The sequence below is a fragment of the Hermetia illucens genome, chromosome 4, assembly GCF_905115235.1.
Source record: "Hermetia illucens chromosome 4, iHerIll2.2.curated.20191125, whole genome shotgun sequence".
NCBI classification, from domain to species: domain Eukaryota; kingdom Metazoa; phylum Arthropoda; class Insecta; order Diptera; family Stratiomyidae; genus Hermetia; species Hermetia illucens.
In genome coordinates, this window is record NC_051852.1 from 110,735,581 (window position 1) to 110,758,960 (window position 23,380).

Genomic DNA, 23,380 nt, shown 5'->3' on the forward strand with positions numbered 1-23,380 from the left:
TTATGGCAACATCATTTGGTATTTTATTGGGTCTGTTAACGCATTGTTAGCTTTCAGGGGAGCTTCCATCTTTTATTTTTATGACACCTTTCCGGGTGATAAACTGTTGGATATTTATTGAAACTGCGACATCATTCATGAACTTTATGACACGTGTATGTATGGCGAAGGTACAGTGAAGTTCCATACCATACCTCCTGACATTTTGTATCTGGTAGCAAACATGCTCTGCCTTAATCTCGGTGGTTTGTTTCATCCCCTATGCTGAGGAAAAATGCGATGTTCCTAAGACATATGTTCATGTGAACATGCATATATCACACGGTAATGACGTTTAACATAGTTTAAAAGATGAATAGATGCTTGCAAGTACGCGATTGGAACTCGAGGAATCTCGGGGCGAGTGGAGAAGTGGGAAAGTTCCGCATATGTAGTCAACCTAAGAGGAAGCAGCTGCAAGTTTTCAGGAAATCGCCTGTAGAATATTGGATTATTACTGGTCGATTATATACATATATACATGCATTTTTTAAAATGTGTTTTTAATTAACGTAGAGTGCAATTGAAAACACGACGTCAAAAATGGCATATAAAGTTACATTTTTTAAACGATTCAAATAGCAAAGTTGAGTTTCAAAATTTTACTTTAAAGTGCATAGACAGAGTATCTATTTCTTTACATTTGATCAGTTGGTTTTAGATAGACGCGAATATGAAAGGGAAAGGCACAAGCGCAGATTCGAAAAATCCTCAGTCCCAACTCTCCATGAGATACATTGCGGCGGCAATGAGCGACTTGGCACCCAAACTTCTGCATAGATATCGGAAATCTGCACGATTTGCTCAGGGAGGAACCTTCAGGACAATTGGCTGCTCGTAAGGAACCGTCAAAAGCTAAGAGAAAAATATGTTTTTCAAATGGTTTTAAATTTCATGAATTTACAAAATGTTAATTGGAAATGGGCTACCTCCTCCATTTGAGCTTTCCTGTGAAAATAGCCTTGTGGGAGGCTTTAAAACGTTGATTTGCTTTGAGCTACCGTGAAATTTCTGATTTTTCAGAATTATTCCTGATAATTCCTAGAAAGGTGATAGGATAACAAAAATTCAAAATGAACATTGCTGATAGCTACTGATCATATTGCAGTCCCGGTTTAAGGGGTGTTTATCTTGCAGGCTTCATGAAACGTTTTTGACGTTGACCATAGGGTCATGAATTAGGTCAGGGTATGTTTTGTTATATGTTTCTCTTGGATCCAAGCGTCCCAGTTTTCGCACACTAGTTTGCATCCGACTTCAGCATTTCCTCGACGATGTTTTAAAAGCCTATGCTGATTATTCCAGACTTCTCTCTGGGAAAAATCGTGAACGGTACAACCACATCTAAAGCAAAAGGGAGAATCATCCAACCTGAATCGGTGCGGATATTTCCTGTAATCGCCATGCACTGACATGAATTGGGTCAGGTGGTAGTTAATTTCGCCGAGTCGTCACAGGATCCACTTTCCAATACAAGGAATCAAAGTGTGTGTCTAGTAACTCCTCTGCGAGTCATTTCGGCGTCGTTGCCGCTTTTCCAGCGAATCCCGCCTTGCCGCCTTTCGGCGTTCTTTATCCTTTTCAGGTAGATTTATTCCCTTTTTCTTATGAATCACTTGCTGGAGTGTCCATCAGCGCCTTTCTCACAATAACAAACGCTGCCTCCCCTGAGAATATGTTGAAGGCGCTGCACATCCTTAACGGTACTAAGCGGTAAGTCATGTTTACCCTTCTCCGATTGCTCTCACACGCTAGTGCTTCACACCAGCCTAGTGCTGCATATAATAGTGAGGAGCAAATCACTCTGGCCACAGGTAATTTGCGACTGGAACTTGGGCCTTTAATCTTTGGCATTATCCGTGCCTCACACGTGTCTCACAGGCATAGTCCAGGTGTCCCTTGAATTTGATCTTTGCGTCTATTATCATCCTCCTACATCTGATAACCGGTTTGGAAGTGATGAACACGAATACTAATCGAATTTCTTTTCTTACTGTTGGTAATCAACCTCGCCTCGGCATTCTGTTTCGCTGAGCCATCTTCAACCACGCTTTTATGGCGCTGATGGATTTATTAGTGCACAGCTCAACATCTTCATGTTCTTTCGCGACGATGACCATGGTGTATTGCATAGGTCTCTTATCCGTATTGCACGAAAATGTCCTTTGTCAGAGGTAACTTTTAAGCTAAATAACTAAGAACGCAACAGTTTTTTATCCACTCCCAGCGGGCTGAATTGAAGGCATTTTTGATGTCCATGTGTTACCATCGCACAGTGGACGTCGAATGAATGCGCTTGACGAAAATCAAACTGTTCAGTCGATAGGGTGTCCTTACGTTCTCTGATTGGGAGAAGTCCTGACCCTTTCTAGCATTTTCCTACCGTGTCTGTAAGAGATTAGTTTTTCGTCTGCTGCTTGTAGTCCAGCCCATAATTAATAGACAAGGAATAGCTTTCCCCAAACTACAATTTTTTGTTTTGAAGGAGTGACATACTTCCCTTATTCAGTACAAAGATACATGTCTGTAAGGCAAATCAGTCGGTATGATGATGCGTTTTACTCTCGTCCATCGATCGTGAAAAACTCCTTCTACCATGCATGTGTGTTTTTCGCCGAAGTCTGATCTGCCTCTAGATCGTTGGCAGATCCTTATTGCCCAAAAGCGTGCAGTCGGCAACTCCGCGAATTTTTCTACCTTTTCTGAAGCTACACCATGAGGACTGTGGCTTCCCAGTAGTATCTCTGTGAATGGAGCCACTTCGAACGTTTTCACGCATCGCACCCGATTTCCAGCTCTGGGTGAACGCACCGTGCCCCATGGCCCATTTTCGATCTGGAAGAAAAGTGCCTGGTGGTCGCTATGAGTATAATACTCATTGACAAACCAGACCATTCTTTTTTCCAATGTAGTACTCACATATATGTTAAATTGACTATTGACTCCTTCGAAAAGTGGATACATTTCCAGTGTTTGCAACCACTAAGTCTAGCTCTGCGAAAGCCTCGAGCAAATATGGCTCTTGCTCTTCGAAGTTCAACTAGCCCAATTCACAGCCCACTCGTTAAAATGACTTGCCAAATTTTGGGATTTGCATGATTTCGGCATGCCCATATGGGTGCCTTAACAGTTACATTTGTAGCCCAGGTCCCTCTATTATTTTTGCCATAGGGCTCGCTGATTATGGCCACTTCAACTCACTCTTCATAGATGATCTGTGAGAGTAGGCCCTGTGTTCTCTTGCAATGGTTGGGATCGATTTGTATTAGCCTCACCTCATCATTTCATCCAAAGTTCTCCTAGACACTAAGCATCTGTTAGTACCCAGCACGTGCCGGCAGTCGATACCCATTTTTCTCATGGAAAGTATACATTCATAGTGAACATTGCCTGAATATATGACCTTTTTCCCGAACTTTTCTGCACCTATTTGACCTATTGAAGTCACTGGTGCATTTCGCATCTATGTAGTCAAATTCAAGACATTTTAAACAACAATTGACAATTGCTCCTTGAGTCGATAAAGGATTCAACCTGTTTTTACTTTACCGGTCACTAGCAGTTTAAGCGCAGCTTCAGCTAGTAAGCTGATAGTTGTCGTTTGTGTGCTTCTATATGCCGTGCTGAGTCCTCTAATTGTGGACTCCTGCAAATTGAGTGGTCTGAAGCGTTTTTCTAGAAATTCACAGATATTCTCTTTCGTTGTGAATTTGTCAATGTTTTCCCATTATATCGAAATCTCCTGCATTTAGCCCGTATTTGCGCTTCGTCCCTTAAGGACTTCTTAACCTTGCCGAGGAAATTTTCAGACATCTTGCTCGGAGACTTAGCTCCAGCATCAAATCTCCTCTTTGGAAACGTCTGATTCGGCTTACGCTTTTTTCAAAGTCCATCAGTTTGGTTTTGATCTTCTTGAGAATATAATAATTCAATTCAATGCTTCCTCGGTTCCTTTTTTGGACTTTACACCCTTTGAGTTTATTAAACCCGGCGTCGCTGTTTCCACCATTTTAATTATTTTGTTGGCTTTTCCTTTTTCCAGGGCTTTTCTTGCTGTTAGCGTCCTACAAGGTCCAAAGGAATCATTCGCTCCTTCTCTACCCCTTTTTTCGAATTTACCGCTCTTTGGATTTGAGGGATCGTAATTTGTGTTGTCTGAGTCGCACTTGCATTCTTCGAGGCATTTTTAATGTCTTTGGCACTGTTGTACAGAACTCAAATGGCTCTGACCATGGCCTTTATTAATTCGGTCAACTTTAATATATTTCCTTCGAGTAGGGCGAACGATGATTCGTCTGTATTCAGACACTGTTTCTCTGCTTTGTGTTTCTACTGTGCTCTTTCGTATTTATTAGCTTTCCGAGAGCTTTCCTGATTTTCATTTTTTGTCGTGGAGCTTTTCCTAAATGGCTCCAGCACTAGTTCACATCTCCTGGCAACGGTAGTTACCCCACTGTGAGCTGACTGTCTGCGAAGCATCCTTCTGCATTTTGGAACGCATCAAGGAACACCGCGAAAGTTTGATCGACAGAGAAGAGGCTAGTTTCCGCTCTGGATCCGTCAGTACTAACCACATTAACAAATTTTGGATTATTGTAATGTGCGGAGTTAAGATCTTCACTCCACCTCCTTTCCGTCGATTTCGAGAAGGCTTTCGACCGTGTCTGGAACACTCTGGCAGGATGAGAAACTAATAGCTATTATCAAAGCGATTTATGAGGGCGTAAAATAGTACACGCTGCATTGATGTAAAATTCCAGAGGAACTTGAAGTTGAGAGTGGTGTCTGCCTAGGCGGTAATTTACCACTGACACATTTTTCCGGTTTCGGCTCAATGGGTGATTTCGCTTTTCTCAAATACGTCGACTAGGCTCATAACGTCTGTCTCATCTTTCACCGAATCATAGACTTTGGCTAGATAGCTGTGATATGGAGGCAGGCGGGGTGGATTGAAGGTAAATACCAACAAAACTAAAGTTTTAACTTGCCCAATCATGGCGTTCTTCCTATTGTGTTATTGTGCAGCATGTCGACATAACTTTGCTTTTGCGGACGATTCAACGAGCGTGATGCTGCTTGACGTATTAATAATTCGGGGTGTCGTATTAGAGGTCTCGGTTAGTACTTTTCGAAGCCGGTCTTAGTTTTGATATTTGCTGGGGCCATTCTCAGAAACGACCCAACCGAAAAATCTGAAAAAAATCAAGAGGCTGCCACTATATGGTGCCTGGGCTCCGAAATACCTTCCATACTGATATCTGTACAAATAAAGTTAACAATAACATATTACTATAATTTTTAGTAATTGGCTGCAAAACCCCCCTTAATTTCATGCTAGTACCACGACACAACAATATAGGGTATAGCATGGGCAATGATCTCACCAAGTTTGGTGGAAATCGCACTATTACTAACAAAGTTATAATACATCAAAGTTGTCGCTTCCTTGCAAATTTCAGACTGAATGTCAATATCATCCGAAAGTGGATATTCTCACATAATAGAGTATGTGCATATATTATGTGCTACGTACTAAGAAATACACAAAACCTTTCGTAACTGAAGCGTCCTGCTTCCGGTTTCCCGACTTGTTTATATAAGCAACATATAACCGAAATCATGACTTGAATGTCCTTCAATGAGAAATTTAAAAGGGCAGTGTTCAATCAAAAGTCTTATTAATGTTTTCGAATCTTTCTTCCTAGCAGACAAAAAGAATGTTGCTTTAGAAGTCTCTTTCACAATGATTATCGCTTAAGGGTAGAAATTCAACTTTCTGGATCGGCTGCGTAAATCCTTGGAACTTCATCTTTCAAAAAATACTCGACTCCCACTTTGCGGAGCCAGATTAACCTCCTCATTACCAGCGATAATTATGTGCCTTAGCACAAGGAATATATTCTTCAGTTCATTAAGTTTCAGCAGTAACTGGTGGCAGTTCCACTTCCACACGGATTGGCTTGATATTGACACGACATGTACGCATGTCGAGACAAATTAGAATGGTGCGACCCACCATGTTTACTGGCAGGGGCCTGCTGGCAATAAAATCATGTGTTTTGTGTTAGTTTTTTTTGGGGGGGGGGGGGGATTGAGTCATAATCGGGTTTTCGTAATTACCCCTGATCCATCATTGACTCGCCGCCGGAACTTCCAGATAGGCACATAATCCCACGATTGCTCGCCTTTCCACGTCCTAATAATAACAAGTCTGTGTGCGTCGTTAGTTGCTTTCTATTTTACCTAGAAATGAAGGGGGGGGGGGGATATTTTATATAACTTCGCCGTTCGTAGTAGTTCTCATTGCTTCAGTAATATTGTTGATCTAAACCATTCCGAATGAGCTGTAGTTGAAGGTATGTAGCTTCGATGTCTCCCATGGCGTATTCCTTTTCGGATATTGCCTACTTAAGTTTTTCCGAGAGCTCGTGGAGCGTTGCCTCCATGAATTTGCTTTTTTGGTAGGCATGGTGCCTGCAGCCACTTTAATGACCTTTGTAGCTCCTGATCGCTGAAAAGCTTAGGTTACTTTGACTTCGGAATAAATAATACCTTCACGTCAGGTAAATGGATTTTAAGCATATATCAAGTATACCTAAGCCCAGAGCATCCACTCCCTCTATTACCAGAGCCGGAATGATCTCATGTGGGCACGCAGATTTTGATCTGCGGAGCGAGTTCAGTACAAATTTAACTAGTTCGAGTGACACTATTTTGCATGCCAAAGTTTTCTCTGGGTTGAGTATCGCTGTCGCCCTGAACTGCGATTTTGGGTAGCGCACTTAATGAACAATATTTGTCTTCTCCTGCTTGTTTTCCGTGTATTTTCCGCCCTCTAAACGTAGTTGCTTGCTAGGGTTTTTGTCAAATATCTAACTCAAATTTTAGGTTGCTTCAAGTGAGTTAGTCTCTTCATAAAAGTGCCTCCATGATGATCGTTTAGTCAATCTTATGTTCTTTTTAAGGTTTTGTGAAAACACAAAACCTTATTGAAATAGGTTTACTGTCTGTCTGTCACACGCATTTTTTTCGGAGACGGTTGTAGCGATTGACACCAAATTTGGTAGCAAGGTGGGAACTGTGAACGCTCACGCATATAGTGAGTTACATTCTTTTACGTCGAATTTAAGGGGGGGGGTCCCCATACATGCAAAAGGGGGGTGTTAATTTTTTTTTTCATCAAATATAGTCATGTGGGGTATCAAATTAAAGGTCTCGGTATATCGGAAAGGTAAGGAATACGGAAGGGGGAGGGGGGAGTGTGGGGGGTGATAGTGATCATTTTTTTAACGATCCCATTCTCAGAAACTACCAGCCCGAAAACTCTGAAAAAATCAGGGGCTGTCACTATATGGTGCCTAGGCTCCGAAATATCCTCCATACCGATACCTGTTGAAATAAAGGTAATAATAGTGCATTACTATAATTTTCAATAATTGACAGGAAACCCCCCTTAAGTTCACCCTAGAATCAGGAAATTGCAGCAATATAGGCTACAGCATAGAACATGATCCTGTCAAATTTGGTGAAAATCTAACTATTATTAACAAAATTGTACTAGGTCAAAGCTGTCGCTTCTCTGCATATTTGAGACTATGAAGGTCAATATCACTTGAAAGTGGATATTTTCACATAATATATGCATATATTACGTGCTACATATTAATGGGACAAATCTTCTTCTTTTTCTTCAGCCTTTGTCCCGTTCACAAGCGGGGTCGGCTCGTCGTGATCGGCTTCGCCATTTGGCTCTATCGAATGCCTGATCTGGGTGCAATCTCGAGGCTTTCAAATCCCCATCTAGCGTATCAAGCCACCGTTGTTTAGGTCCGCCTTTTTGTCGTTTACCATCGACTTCGATGTTCAGACCAATCTTGGCAAGTGAATTTTCGTTGGTACGAATTGCGTGACCATACTATCGGAGACGCCTCTCTCGCAACTTTTCCACATATCCTATCCTCATTTCGGATGTGATCTAAACGTGTGACGCCATTAGTCCAACGTAGCATCTTCGTCTCCATTACCGCAAGACGCCGTTCATTGTCTTTTATAGTTGGCCAACACTCAAAACCATAGAGAGCGACTGGACGGACGACATTGCGGTAAATTTTAGATTTGAGACGTTCGTTGATACGTCGATCACAAAGAACACCAGTTGTGGAACGCCACTTCATCCAGGTTGCATTAATACGTGAAGCAATTTCATAACACAGTTCTCCGTTGGCTGATAGCGTTGATCCGAGGTATTTAAATCGTTCAGTTCTGGGGAGATCACTGCCGCTGACAGTGATTGTGTCTGTTTCATGGTGATCGGTCGTCAAAAATTCAGTTTTGTTTAAATTCAATCTGAGACCGTGTTGCATGAGGCGATTATTCCATTTTTGAACAAGTTGCTCGAGATTATTTTTGCTATCAGATGGTAAGAAAACATCATCTGCATAAAGCAGTGTGTAGAGCGCTGGACGTTGGATATCCCGTGTGACGGTGTCCATAACAAGAACAAAGAGGAGTGGCGAGAGAGTGCTTCCTTGATGAACACCAACAGAAACACGTTGTCGTAAAGCATACCAGATGAGTTCGTGTGGTACACGGTCAAACGCTTTCTCTAGATCCAGAAAGGCAATGTATATTAATGGGACAAATGCACACTCAAATCTCTTTATAAAAGAAATACACAAAACCTTTCATACCTGAAGCGTCTAGCTTCCAGTTTCCTGACTTGTTTAGCATTTCGAGCCTGTTTTTACCGATTTCAGTCTACCCCATAACTGAGTTGAGAAACTTCTCTGTCTTTCTTCTCTGGTTTGCTGAATTCGAATTCTACCATGGTGTTTCGCCCGTCTTTAGTACACTGAGTGCTCTTTGTACCTTGCATCATACTAGTTGTGATTATCTCGGGTGCCTCCTGTAGTGACCGCGGCTGCGCGACGGGAGCAGAATTTCATTCGGCTCTTTCTTAATTAATTTGCTTAAACAATGCATTTAATAGTGTGCAATTGCCTTAATGTTCGCCGCAGATTGCACATTATTCAATGCATTCGAGCGAATTGATCTTGACAGGAGGCGAATGATTTGCCGCATCTGCAGGCGCATGCGCATGTTGCCGCAACATTGCCGAGTGAGAAAGGCTATGTAGCGGGAATAGAAGCGGTGCACGAACAAAGCACAGCGAGAAGGTTGCTGGGTGGAAGAGTTTTTTGGGGGAAGGGAGATTGGTTTTTGGTGCGGAGTGGAAGACGGAGGAAAAAGAAGGAGCGGGTTTTGGCTAGAGAATCGAGGAAGAGGAACAGAATTCAATTTTGATAAAAGGAGAAATAAAGAAAGAGGAGAGAAAGTCCTGGAGAAGAGAAGAAGATCCGGAGGTGTGAAGATTTTTCGCGAGCAAAGGAAAAGAATTGAATGAGAAGAAAACGAAAACCATATCGTGCTAAGCCCTAACGCAAGGGCATTTTAAACAAAGATTCCGTGGATAAGTTCAAATCGTTAACAAATCGTTCAATCGTTGACAAGTGTTAAATGCACAGTGATTTAAGGCAAAGAGAAGAAAAACAATTGAAAAGACAGATAATTGAAGTGTCGGATGATTAAGTTAAAATTTAGCTGCCGAAGTAAAGTGTCGGAATTCCCGCGCTGTGTATAAACAAAAAAGAAACACATAAAACGTGAAGTACGAAATTATAGAGAGGAAGTGAATTAACGCTAAGGACTATATATTGTGTTATTATTAATATTTTGAATTTTATAAAAAATATAGATACTAGAAGCATCAATCCGAGCTCGGAGTGACATCAGAGTAAGTTGTTCGTTTATTTTCTTTTCTTCTTCTATTTTTTTTATGATTTTTATTTTATTTTATTCTTTTTTAGTTTTACATTTTAGTTCTTTTTATTTTAATTTTTTTTTTTTTGTAATAATTTTTGTTTTAGCATGTATTGAAGGCTGAAATAATCATGACTGAATAATCTGAAGTAGTTTGAGGACTTCCTCCCCTTAGTTCCTCCTTACTCCCGCAGAATTCTTATTAAAGGGACATCCTCTAAATGAATCACTGGCCGGAGGATGTCGAGGAAGGGTGGGAACCTCAGAGGCCGCGCCTCGTACAAGATCTGAGGCGGAAGAGACGGCAATTGAGACGGTGATCCGTCGTGGATCTTCCCCTCCTTGATCGCGGCACTCGGGTCCGGAGACTTACGGCTCCACGCGCGCGGTTGAGCCGGTTTTTTTTCTATTTTCCAATTTAGCTCGCGTTCTGTTTGTCCATCGATAGGCCGTCGCGAAATTCCTTGCAAAATCGAATTTAAAATCCGGTGCGGACCCACGCATCGGAAAAGTCACGTTGTTTTAAGTAATGAAGCGTGAGGGATCAAAGCGCTCAAAGGACCCCCCCACATTCCCGAGCCTGGCTAGCACAGAGGCGTGCAAGAACGTGTCGACCGAGCACTTTGATGGAGCTTCAATCTTTGTGGGCGGACCTTCACGGTCAATTTGGCCAAATTGTTTAGATTTTTGGGATAGCTCAGCCCTCTAGGTCGTTATCGGCCACTCAGGATGATCGGCCTGATCTCCTATTTTCACTCATATCATTACACTCCTTTGGCGGATTCCAAAATGGAGTGTTTGGATGTGCTTACACTACCCATGATGAAACCAGTGGCTTGAGGAAGCGTGATATAATTCGATATTTGCCATTAGGGTGGTTACCAATAGAATATCTGGAGATTTTCAATTAGGATCCTGCATCGATGAGTTCAGGGTTGTCTTCTTTGCCCCTAAGGGTTCAATCGTTACCATTGAAGTTTATTTTTTATTTTGGTTTTCGCTTTTTCTTATTTTTTTTTTGGAGATTTCAATTGTCAGTCATTGCCAACGTTTCACGAGAGACAATAGGTAGGTCCAAACAGAGCGGGATTCTGTCGAGACAAGTTTGCATGAAACTGGCGGTCACCTAGAGTTCACCACATCTAAATCCCTGTGATCACCAACACTCGGCATGGTAGACCGTCTCTCGCTTAAGGTTTGATTATTAATTAGTCTCAGGTTTTTCCTGTAGTCCCACGATGGATCTTTGTTTCTGAGCTTCCTCACTATGGCAAGGTAGTTAATAGTCGAGGGTAAATGGAACGGGGGCAAGAATAGGTAAATGTTCGTTTTCGTCGACATTATAGCAAACCAAAGAAAGAACAGGGATTTTTCCTGTACAGTGAAGTAAATGAAGGCAAACATCTATGATAGATTAGCGGTTCTTCATTCCGATGTCACATGTATGAGTAGTGCTCCATTCTTTACTAGATTTTTTTCAATTGATCAGTTAATGACTGTATGCATACGTAGTATCGAATGGGGCATTCCAAACTGGTTGCCAAAACCATTCTTTCTACGGAACCGCATCCTCTCTGAGGAAATCATTAAGCTCCGCCCCTATAATATTTTCCTCCATAATAAAATATGAAATTCTTCTTGTTGCAGGTTGGTTCCACTTGACTTTGATGATGATCTGTCACTAGTAAAGCTCATGGGATTTATGTGCCGAGTTATGGGAACGCGCCAAAGTTTTAGTACAACCGATATTCAAAAGCGAGAAAAATCATCAAGGACAGCTAGACGGGCAGTGTCAGAGATGAAATTATTCTCAAGGGAATATTACGCTTACAAATTAGATTCAATGGAAGATGAAGATATTTTCTCTTCTGCTTGTACCTCACGTCTTCATGAGCACTTTAAGCTGTGCAAGGCGACTCAAAGTTTAGATAGAGCTAGGAGCAGAAACAAACATATCCAATTGCGATATATTCGAAATCGAATACAAGATCTTTTCCAGGATGTCGTTAAATTCTCCGCTGCTCATCAGGAATACATGAATCAAGTGAGAAATCGTAATAGTAGCAACGAGAATATTGATTCGTCTAAGCTTGACGAGGATGGAGAGTTTTATGTTGCCACGGGCGGCAGCGAGCCCTATGTGGTTGAGTGCAAGGAAGGGCTGGATATAGCGGACGTAGAGCATTGTTGCGGTGACTATGTAACAAATTTTAACCGAATTTTAAGAGTTTATCAATGGCTGTATAGATGCAAGAGAAGTAATAATTGAACATTTGATTGATTGCAAAAAAAGTTTAGTAGAAATAAATTCTTTTTATACATTTTATTCATTCGAATTTATGTATCTCCCATCAATGTACCCCTGACCAAGTATCGACTTCCTAATCTTTCTACATTGTAAAGTCATGCGCTTCAGCTCCCCAGACGACATCCCGCGACGCCCGCACTCCTTCTCCACTGCTCTGCGTAAAGTGCCCTTGGAGCGACCCACTCGTCGGCCATCTTGGGAGAATGGATTCCACTGCACGGCGTATCTAGCAATGCACTAAAGGCTGTTGGCTTTTTAACGGAATAAAAAAAATCAAAGACATAGGTACTGACCTCGTCGAAGCAAACTCCTCATTTATTAATAACTGACATGTCCCAGGTGAGGTTTTTCCCTTCAGTGTTCATCGTTGCTGGTACCTTATGCTTCTTTGTATTCAAAAAGTAAAGGATTTGGTAGTGGATGCGGAGTCAAGTGGTCTTTAAATTTTACTAGGCTGCGTACGAACACTTAATATCTTTGTTTAGAAAATAATAAATCCAACCTTTGAGGGGAGTAGTTACTTAGTTTCATCACTTTAGCGGGTCTCATGACTATGAACAAAGGATGCACCCCAAAGTTCGCGGGGCTAGGAAGAAGTTGAGTTACCTCAACAATTTGTGCTTCGAAAATTGTCGTCGTCTGTGACGAGGCTTCACAGCTCATTTCGGGCTTTGTCCTTCAGGATGTCCGTCCTCCAACCACCTCGATTTATTTCTCGCGTCCTATAGTTTCGAAATCCGAGCAATGATCTTCGTCAATAGAATCTGGTTAGCGTTTTCGGGGGTTTCCTAGTGGTCTTCGTCTTTCTGCCCTCCTTTCGAATATCTTTCTAGGTATCTAAGTGTTATCTATACGTTGAACGTGGCTAGCCCATTGCAACTTCTGAAGTTTAATTAATTTTGAAACCTTAGAATCGTCATAATTTTCGTTTTGTTTTAGTTAATTATGGTTTATAAAAGTCTCCTTTCTTGACGTGAAAGATGGCACCCTGATGTTTATATCGTCCGTGCTCAATGGTTGCCTTGGTTTTGCTTTTTCAAAGAATGGTTTTGGATTTATATGCATGCCTCAGGCTATCACTACTTTGCCGGTTTGTTTTTAGTTGTTACTCGCAATATTGTCGCCAATTTTCATTAATTCCTCGTTAAAATATGTTCGTTTCGCTTTATATGTTGTCTGTTTTTCGGTCAAGTGCTTCGTGGCTTTCATCGTCAAACCAATCATTTCTTCGGCACCGGAATTCATACCCAACGGATTTTATCGTTGTTGTTTTGCCAGCGCGTTTTAGGTCATACCAGGCGTCTTCTATAGGCTTCCCTCAGAGATTCTAGAGAATGGGACCTAATCGTTCTTCCAGTTTTGCCTTGGGCTCTTTCGCTATTAAATAATTTTTGTTTTTAATTTTCCAACCTCAAATTTTCGAAGTGGGTAGGTTCGCGGTTTATTCTCGTCTTTTACCATGTAGTGGTCTGATTCGCAGTTTGCTGCTTGATATGATCTCACGTCGAGTTTGCTGAATTTTGGTGATGAAAATGTGACCGATCTGGTTGAAGGTAATGTTATCTGGGGACGTCCATGTCCTTATCTGAATGCGCATGACGATTTTATGATTAAATTTGTGCTACTTGCAAAGTGAATCAAGCGTTGGCTGTTGTCATTTGATATATTGTGGAAACTGTGCTCCCCGGTAATTTCTCGATCTATTTCCTGGTTCCCAACTTTGGTGTTGAAATTATTGAACAATAGCGTGATGTCATTAGGAGGCAACGAAACACATAGTCTCTCTTCTTTGGCTATCGTAAAATTGCTCTTTGACAGTTGGGATGTGTAATTTTTCCGTTTTGATGTGAAGCGCACAAAATCGTTCAAATACATGTTTGAAGTTAATAATATTTGCTTTCAAATCTCTATTCACGTCTCCCTGATAACTTCCCACTTTAAAAGATTGTGTGGGGCCTCATGTCGGTTGTCTCGCACCCAGTTCAATTCGTTTCCTGTAATACCAGACCTCCGACTAATGTATTTGCTGACCTGTTGAAGTAGACCTTTGACAGCACCAGATTTGTTTAGTGATCTAACATTCCATGATAGAAGTACGTAGTCTTTGATTCATTTGCGCGGTCCTTTCCGTGGTATTAGTCCTGTCCGAGGCTGTTTATCCTGTTTCTGTATATGATGTTTGGTTTTTAGTGGATGATGGGCTATGAGTCCATCGTTATGAACTCTCAATCTGGAGGACCAGTTCAATTGGATTAGATTCCCTTGAAGAAGGGGTCTGATCAGATAGGATGCAGTATGAGGGAGTTATCTGGTTGTCCATTTCTGCGAAGGATGATACTAACTACGTTGCCTCAAACACTCCTTTTTTTCCTGGGCTGGGGTCATGATGGTAATGTACATAACATGGAGTAATTACTTCAAAATTGTTAGACTTGATTAGAGACTAGCGGGTGCTGGCCTGGAGGTTAAACCGCCGTTAATTAAAATTTAGTCGGATAGACAGTAAAACAGAGTCGAAATGCTAGAAAGAAAAAATGTCGGACGCTTCTGATATGGAAGGTTTCGTGTTTTTCTATACATATAGATAGTGAAGACATAATTACTATCATCATTCTAAAGAAATAAAAGATACCCATTGATATGTATATGTATGCATGTACGGATTCATGTACGCATTTGAACATTTGGCTTTCTTTTGTACCGGAAAGTGTGCATCGCTCGTACTGAGAACATACATCGTCTGCTTGGAAAAAGAAATTGAGACCGGTATACAGTCAAAAAACCCAAAAAGTTCAAGTAATATGTTCCCTTGCCAAACCTCTTATAGATATACATATGGGTTCTTATAATCTCAGACGGTTCACTCTACTGTTAGGTTGTCGGGTAAATAAAATAAAGTAATACAGGTGTACTATAATTGACTCAGCAAAATATTGAATAACTTCATTATCTATCATTCATCACCTGTAAAAGGATTCACAAACCATATGTTCTCACTAAATTTCGTGCCAATAGGTTTCTGAAAATAGATTTTTGAAAAAAAAAATAGGTTTGTCAGGCAGGTAGACAGAGGGACATACACACAGACATAATAATAAGAATAGAATAACATTTTTTTTACAGAAAAATGACACAAAGTTCAATGGGCTTCTTGCAAATGCAAGAAGCTCCCTAAGCGGTTAAGAATTGCTTTGGAGAATTGAAACTCTGTACCGCACGCTTTTACAGTCCTTTGAATAGGCTTAACCTGCTACCTGGGGCAAACAGAATAAAACAAACCCCCGAAGGAACGAAAATTACAAAATCGCAGGAAATTAACCAGAGACCTTTGACTTAAAAGTATTATAGTAGGCATGAAAACTGATTAAATTGCAACATGTGTCTGGAAAAGACAACGTGGCTGCTAACGCCTTGTCTCGAATCTCGGAGGTCACAGTCCCCGCCGCGTACGATTATATGGCAATCGCACACCCAGGCATCAGGATGACGAACCGGTTAGTCACTGTTAAATATTTCTGATCGTTCACGAACAAGGACTTGGTCTCTTGGTCCATACAGTGCATCGCGTGCCAGAAGTGTAAGGTCAACAAGCAGGGATCTTGAGACGCTTGACCAGGGTGGATGCTCCTCGGAGGCAACCCCCATATGAGGGACCCTCTAGAGTACTAGAACTCGTCCAAGCTCGACGTTCCAGGCGAGCCCAAGTGGGGATCCTCATCGAGGCTTATTATTATTAAAATTGGTTGACTGTCTGTCTGTCCGTCACACGCATTTTTCTCGGGGCAACTTGGTGACACAAACTTGGTGGAAATGTGGAAACTGTAAACTCTCACGTAAACAGTGAGTTACATAATTCTACATCGAATTTAAGGGGGAGGGGTTCCCATACATGCAAAAAGGAGGGTGTAAATTTTGTTTTCATCAAATATAGTCATGGGGTATCAAATGAAAGGTCTCGGTTAGTACTTTCCGAAGCCGGTCTTATTTTTGACATTTGTTGGAAAGGAGGGGAGTGCGGGGGTCGAAAGTGATCATTTCTTTAAAGGACTCTTTATCAGAAACACCCAACCAAAATATCTGAAAAAAATTAAGAGGCTGCCACTATATGGTGCCTAGGCTCCGAAACACCCTCCATACCGAATCCAATTTAATTTTTTTGAACCATCTGTCCAAATAAAGTTAATAATAGTATATTACTATAATTTTTAGTAATTTACTGCAAAAACCCTTAAGTTCATTCTAGCACCACGAAATTCTGCCACATTGTAGGGAATAACATAGAGCATAATTCTACTAAGTTTGCAAATTCAAGACTTTGAATGCGAATATCACCCGAAAGTGAATATTCTCACGTAATATATACAGATATTAAAATTGGTGTATATATGATATATAATATATTTTATAATGGAAAACAACTCGTAGTTGTAGCTATTATAGCGTCATTAGATGGCGATGCGACAGATCAACTTCTGTATCGTTCATCCAATTGCCATGAAAATGGGTACACATATTTGGTTTTTAATGAAAAATATTTTGGTACTGCCAAGGTTTTTGTAAATTGCTCCCAGATGTCGTTACAGTGGATCAACTTATACAACTTTCAACCAGTCGTCATGAAAAATAATGACAATTGCTTGGTGAGCCACTAAATTTTGAAAATTATTGAAAATTCGTCCCAAAAAATCAGGTATGCACGGCAACTGCCAATCAGTGGAGCTGTTGAAATATCTGAAGAACGAGACTCACGACCGGAAATAGAACGAATCAAAGTCTCTACTTTAAGAGCAACTGACATATGAGAAGAATAAAACCCCCTTGATTTGACAATGCGTGAGTTTAAACTTCAACTTCAAGAGCTGCTAAAACTTTTCAACAACCTGGTGTACGAATTGCAAATCTCCGAGTCTACTTGCTGCTGCAATTGCCAAAGAGTAAGACACACGACATGAAGCAGAATGCACACGACAGGCTCGATCAAGATTGAAAATCGATCCCAATACAGTAGTTTTCAATTACAATGAAGACTATGAGTACAAAATGCTTCGAAATGTCCTGGTAAATCTAATGGATCTCTTGCGCTTAGATTACCGCGTTTTGCAGTTTCAGTGGCATATGTTGTTCCATTGGTAAGGTCAAGTTCCCACCATTGACTGACCCACCAGCTGCACCACTAACTGATATTGCTGGAGCTACGCAGGAATCCACATGCAATGGCACCGTTTTGAGCAACGAATATTGCAAAATATTGTAATTTCCCACCCACATACGAGTTGCAATGCTATGAAGGTTTAAAGGGTGGGGGGGAGGTTAACGTACATGTTTGTCGTGTAGGCATAATCCTAAGGTTCCCTTCAGGCACGGATTTGGAGACCACAATCAGAGTCCTGCCGAAATTGGCACAGTGGTACTATGTATTTTCTACTGAGTACATGAAAGGCTTCTCTAATATCCCTGGTGAAACCAAGGGGTACGAATCCCGAGTTGTATAGCGCGACTTCACTCTGGCCTGCTCGAGATATGGGCACAACCACCTTGAAACTCCCACAAAGGCAAATAATCGGCCCACCACAAACAATATAATCTGTAAAAGTTAAAATGCAAAAATCGAAATCCGAAAATTGTACCGTGGCTTTTGATTTGACCCGGATCAGGTTTTCTCCTCCAGTCTTCACCTTTACTCCAAAATTTCGTATTCAGCATCCAGCGACTACAATGCAAAATTATAGCAATTTAAAATTGGATTTTTTTAGGTTTTATGGTATTTTTATTTGTCTTGTAAATTTCGAGTGCTGTGGTGGCAGTTAATTAAAGTTGTGGGCCTTAGTGCTTCTGAAATCAGGGCGTTTCGCCGGGAAAACTCGTGGCGTGGCTACTTGGCCGTGGAGGCTGCCTGCCAGATGTCAAAACGGACTTTTTCTCACCCTTATGCCACGTCTTTTTCCAGGAAGAAAGAATTCAGCTTGTCTAAGGAGACCGTTTTAGGATCGCTTACAATCTGAACGAGTAATTTTCATGCTCAAGGACCTTATAGGGGCATTCGTATGGTGGCTACAGCGGCCCCCGGGCGGCATCAGTCCTCACCAAGTGGTGGATGCAGACTTCGTGCTCTCTAATAGTGTTGACCACTGGTTGCGTGTGACAATATGGCTCTCCAAGATCGTCTCTCTTGTCGAGGACAAGGTTGCGTGTTCGGATCATGACTATACATTGTATGCACTTTTTTATTATTTTAGTATGTTTTTGCTGCATGGAATTAAATCTCGCTTTGTCATAATGTCTCTCAGCAACTACTGCGCTAATTGTATGAAGTTGGAAGGAATCACGTTGAAAAATAACATATGATACAAAATCTATTTTTTTGTTGTTACTGCATTGTATGAACTACCTTTGAATAATATTTGTGACGCGATGGACGAGTCCCAATGCGTCCCATGCTTTGGTCACTTTCTATGGGCTGTCGTGAGATTAGACAGCATAGATCTACTTCCAACTTTAATCAGTCGCATAATCCTATGCAGAGCTTACTTATAAGGGGTCAGTACTATATTTATATAATACTATAAATATATTGAAAATCAGGGATTAATCCCAATAGTGAGATTTTAAAATATTCATATATTGCGACAAAATAGACTGTTGTTGCGATGAGGAAACACGAATTAATTGGTTTCATAATAGTAGCACGAAAATGGATAATTTTGTTCAAAGTTTGTTCTGCTCCTGCTTGGCTGAATTTCCCTGTTGGATCCTTCAGCTTTATGAACGCATCAAGTACGTAAACCATAGTTTCCTTGCTGTGTGCGTTCAAACTCACTTGCCTACATAATCATTTGCGAATCACATGAGGAAAGCTTCTGCAAATGTTTGCTCCAATCTTAGTGGAAGTGCCATTTCTACTACAACAAAGCACGTTCAGTATGTCATTAAGCATATTAACTTTGAATCAAGGAATATCTTCACAAACCGCCAAGGACAACCAATCCATATTTGATAATGCATTTAGACTGGTTGCGAAGACTCCTCTGTAGGCAACATGTAATATTTGCTGTTAATATATCATCGATAGGCTTTCGATATCCTCACCACGTCTGTGAACATCATCGACCAACTTGGTTTATTTAATAAACAGGAACTTTTTCAATTTTACCTTTATATCTGTAACTTCTACATCAGATAGAGCATATCTCCTCGAATTTCGTTCTCTAAGACACTCTTTATTATCAAGGGAAAATGCTCCATTTCCAGGGAAGATGTGAACGGAGGGAAAGATATCGGAAAACGTACAACGGAGGGTACCTGTAAACAAGGAGAACAGAAAGGTGGAACATGCTTTAAACTCGTACGCTTCTATTTGGCTACAGACGTAGATGGGGATTGCGAAAGAACGAAAACGAATCTGAACTTTTTTCCTTCCTAATGTCTAACTCGAAAAATCGACATGATTGAACAGAAGAGGAATTTTCTTTGGAATTTTTCACACACCTTTTAAGACGTTGCTTCCCTTGCGTTACAAGGAGCATGTATATGATAGTAGTATTCAATGGGATAGAGGAAAGTTTTCTAAATTAAAAAAAGAAAACTTTTATAACAAGAAACGTGCTTCAGATTGCAGAGTGTACTATTTTCAATAAAAATATTTTTAGAGCTTCCATAGGACATTACACTTGCAGAGTTGCCTTATAGTGATGCATTGGAGTTGCGACTACTTGAAAAGAATGATTTGATTAGAATGAGAAAGGGTTCATCTTCTTGAATTGAGGAGCCTAAAGAATCAAAGACTTTGGCTCTGGTAGCATCAGTAATTTTACACAATTATGGTAAAAGGTGACCGAAGGATCATTCATATAATTGAACATTTTTCTTCGCTGCACAAGAATTGAACTCGCCTATTTCCGGTGACTTCACAAATTTGATTGGTATTTCGTGCGTTACCGTAGTCAATTTCTACAGAGAAACATTATCCTCCAACTCCCGTCGCACGGATTTCCCTGGAAAAATGAAGTTGCCAATTTTGGTTGAAAAAATATAATTTTTTGAAGGTAGTTCGTGCATAGCGGTTCGAAGATAGTTTTGTTGGCGTGATTTTGTCATGCCGGTAAAGGCTCTGTTAGATGGAAAACGATGCTACCTGTGGAAATATAAGAGGCAAGGTAAGAATTCCCGAAAATAAATATAAGTTTCACATGGGATCAGTGTTAACTGCTCCTTTATTGTAGTTTTTATTACACAGTTGTAATACATACAAATATACTTGAATTGTAAGTAATATCCTGAAATTTTATTCATTTTTCAGCTCATGGACCTCTCCTCGGACGGCACTACTGTACTAGGATTGAATATGGAAGGTAAGGATATTGACCCCTCAGGTGGTAGTAAGTCGCTAACTTCGAATCCGGCCGAGGCGCGGATTTTGGAGCCCTCACTAAATTTATATCCCCCTGGTGAAAGCTGTGGAATTTATGCTCTCCACTTCAATGGAAGGCATACATTTAGACTACAAGCTAAGTACCGCATGTCAGAACCCCCTCCTCTACCCTTATTGGGAAGAGCGGAGAACATGGTTGTGACTGTACCACCACGAGTGGTTGATGTTTAGAGAAATCGGACGCAAGGAAGCGGGGTCTTCGGCAGAAGATGGGGACAAACTGGTTACCCTGGTAAGATCCATATCGGAGGCAGAAGACTCTTCTTTGAGCGGTAATGCGGGTAAGAAGCGTGAGCCCTATACATCTGTGTAGCGGGCAATGCCACACAAGGTATACTTACATGCTTTCCTTGGAGAATAGGACCGATGTGCCAAATGGTTATCAAATCAGCGAGAGAATAATCAATTAAGCTGGTCCCTACCCTAGGAATATTAGCACGACTGAAGAGAAAAAAAGAAAGAAAAAAAGAAAACGAGGCAGACCCTGCCTAAGATGGAGCGACGGCGTAGGTCAGGACGCCAGACAGCTTTTAGGGATATCGAATTGGTGCACATCGGCGCAAAACCGGGATGTCTGGAGTTCCTTATTAAGGTAGGCCTAGACCGGATACCGGTTGTTGCGCCGTTGATGATGATGATGAAGAGAAAGAAGAAGACGTACATGCAGGCTGTAGCCTAGTTTTTCGTTGGCGCCGTGGGAGTTTTTCCTAAGATGGAAAAATGCCAGAGGGACAATTTGCCAGGAATCTAACTCCAGCCTTTAGTGCTGGGGCTCGGCGCTTGTGAATACAGAACTGCAGAGGACAGGACATGTCAGAAGTTGGATACCGGCCCTCGAAAGAAGGCAAGGGACATCATTCGTATGCTTGGTGAACTGGATCCGGGCATCGATCTTGAACAATGCAGAATAGAGTTCATGAATGTTAAGAAGAACAAATTTACAAACTTGAAGCGTTTCATCGTGGAGTTCTAATTGGACCAAAAAAGTCTGAAGTTGCTCAGTGACAGTCACCAAATTCCGAGAAAGACTGAAATTAAATCATATCAGGAAATTCTAGAGCATCATCTTTATTTAGAGAGTAAAAAACAATGATGGTCTTCGATTAATACACAATAGAGCGATTTTCGGAACCCCCAAATAGTGACTCGGATTGGCGAAGCGATTATAGGGCAGATCTTATTTTTCCTAGAGCAGCTAGAGGAGGAGAACTGGTTTGATGGACCCAACAAAAAGCAATAAATCGAAAACAGAAAAATGCTTCGCGAAAATAGACGAACTGCACGGCCAAATGCGGCTCAAAGAAATTGATTAAGAAGGGATAGAGGCTGTGATACAGTGTGAGAGAAATATAGTTGCACACCAACTGTGGCATACGGTTCTGTTTTCTATTATATGTAAGAGTAGCTTATGCCGAAAAACCTAAAGACTGGTCAAATTAATCTGCAACATGCCGACGTCTCTTCCTCTCTACTGGTAGTAAGGCTAAAAAACCTGCAGGACTTCTTGCAAAGCTCCCCGTCCCTGCACTTGAGCAAGGCGCTTACGATGCACCTCCTTGTCAAAGACATCAGCCCATACCTCCGCGCCATAGAGCAGAGCCGACTGCGCTGCTCCCATAAGGGTACGACTCCTAGTAGATATAGGGACCCCAACATTCGGGATTACTCAAGGCCGAGACTCCCGAGAGAGACTCCCCTGTTGCTTTGGTTTGCTCGAAAAAGCTTATCTTCGAGTCGAGCATTAAACCAAGGTATTTAACCGCTGGTTTTGTCTCTATAGTCAACTCACCAATCGATATGGGACGCAGGGTCGGGATTCTCTTTCTGGTCAAGATGACTACTTCGGTTTTTCCAGCGCAACGCTGACACCTTGAGCAGTCATCCATCCGCTTACTCGTCGCATCAATATGTCAAGTTTGCTTTGCGCCTGTTTAACAGTGTGTTGTGCAATAAGTGCTGCAACGTCGCTGCATAACCAACTAGCGCGACTCTTACGACACTCCCTCCGTATGTCGGCAATTTTTGCCGTCGGCCTAGAGCCCCTCGGGGGCATGGAAGCTACACACGACGTCGTTATCAGGTTTATCGCTGAATTTATGATGGTGTCAGCTGCGACGCTATCTCCAGCGCGGCTCTGCCTGCGCCAAGAACTTCGACCGACTTCCCGATGTTCACCATCACGACATTCCACAAGAAGGGGAGCGCTATGTACAGGTGGTTACTTGTCGAGAAGTCTGCCAGCGCTTGCCACTCGTCTACCGATGATGCCAGAGATTCCGACGCAAAAGTGATGTAAGGAATGCTTCCTTCACAGCCTGGACGCCGAAACGTTGGTATGGATCCGGTGTTTAAAGCAACGAGCCCGGTTCTCGCCGCCATTTCCAAAGTCCGTTTTACTATGAATTCCGGTTGAGGCATGCCCCATTGAAGGTCCCTAGGATTCCGTGCCCGAAATGGCGTCATCAGAGCGTCAAACCGCCGCCGAAAGTCCGCATCGTCTCATTCGGCGTCAGGTAAACGGTAAAAAACGTTATGTTTAAACACCGAACCGCGACAAACCTGATTTCCCTGGAGTGAAGCCTCTTTGCTATGGGCCAATGATGTTCTGGGCGTATGGGGCTATCCGGCCTAGCAAGATAGTGGAGAATATCTTATAGATGGTACTCAGCAACGTGATACCTCCATAATTGCTGCACTGTGTGATACCTCCCTTTTTATGAATGAGACAGATAATGCCTCGTTGCCAATCGTCAGGCATTGATTCGCTGCCCTATACCTTGAGCACA

The 23,380-nt window shown here is 41.6% G+C and overlaps 1 protein-coding gene across 1 annotated transcript; it reads left to right on the plus strand.

Annotated features, from left to right (window-relative positions):
- Positions 1-594: 594 nt before the first annotated feature.
- LOC119655253 lies at positions 595-12,184 on the plus strand. Its single transcript, XM_038061048.1, has 2 exons — positions 595-876; positions 11,506-12,184. The coding sequence occupies exons 1-2, from the start codon at positions 713-715 to the stop codon at positions 12,125-12,127; spliced, it is 786 nt and encodes a 261-aa protein (XP_037916976.1). The 5' UTR covers positions 595-712; the 3' UTR covers positions 12,128-12,184.
- The last annotated feature ends 11,196 nt before the right edge of the window (positions 12,185-23,380 follow it).

What these genes read in the sequence shown, in the direction of transcription:
- LOC119655253 (XM_038061048.1), top strand. Translation starts at nt 713, where the DNA reads ATGAAAGGGAAAGGCACAAGCGCAGATTCGAAAAATCCTCAGTCCCAA. An exon ending in TTCAGGACAATTGGCTGCTC is followed by an intron (nt 877 to 11,505) that starts GTAAGGAACCGT and finishes TTCTTGTTGCAG; the next exon opens with GTTGGTTCCACTTGACTTTG.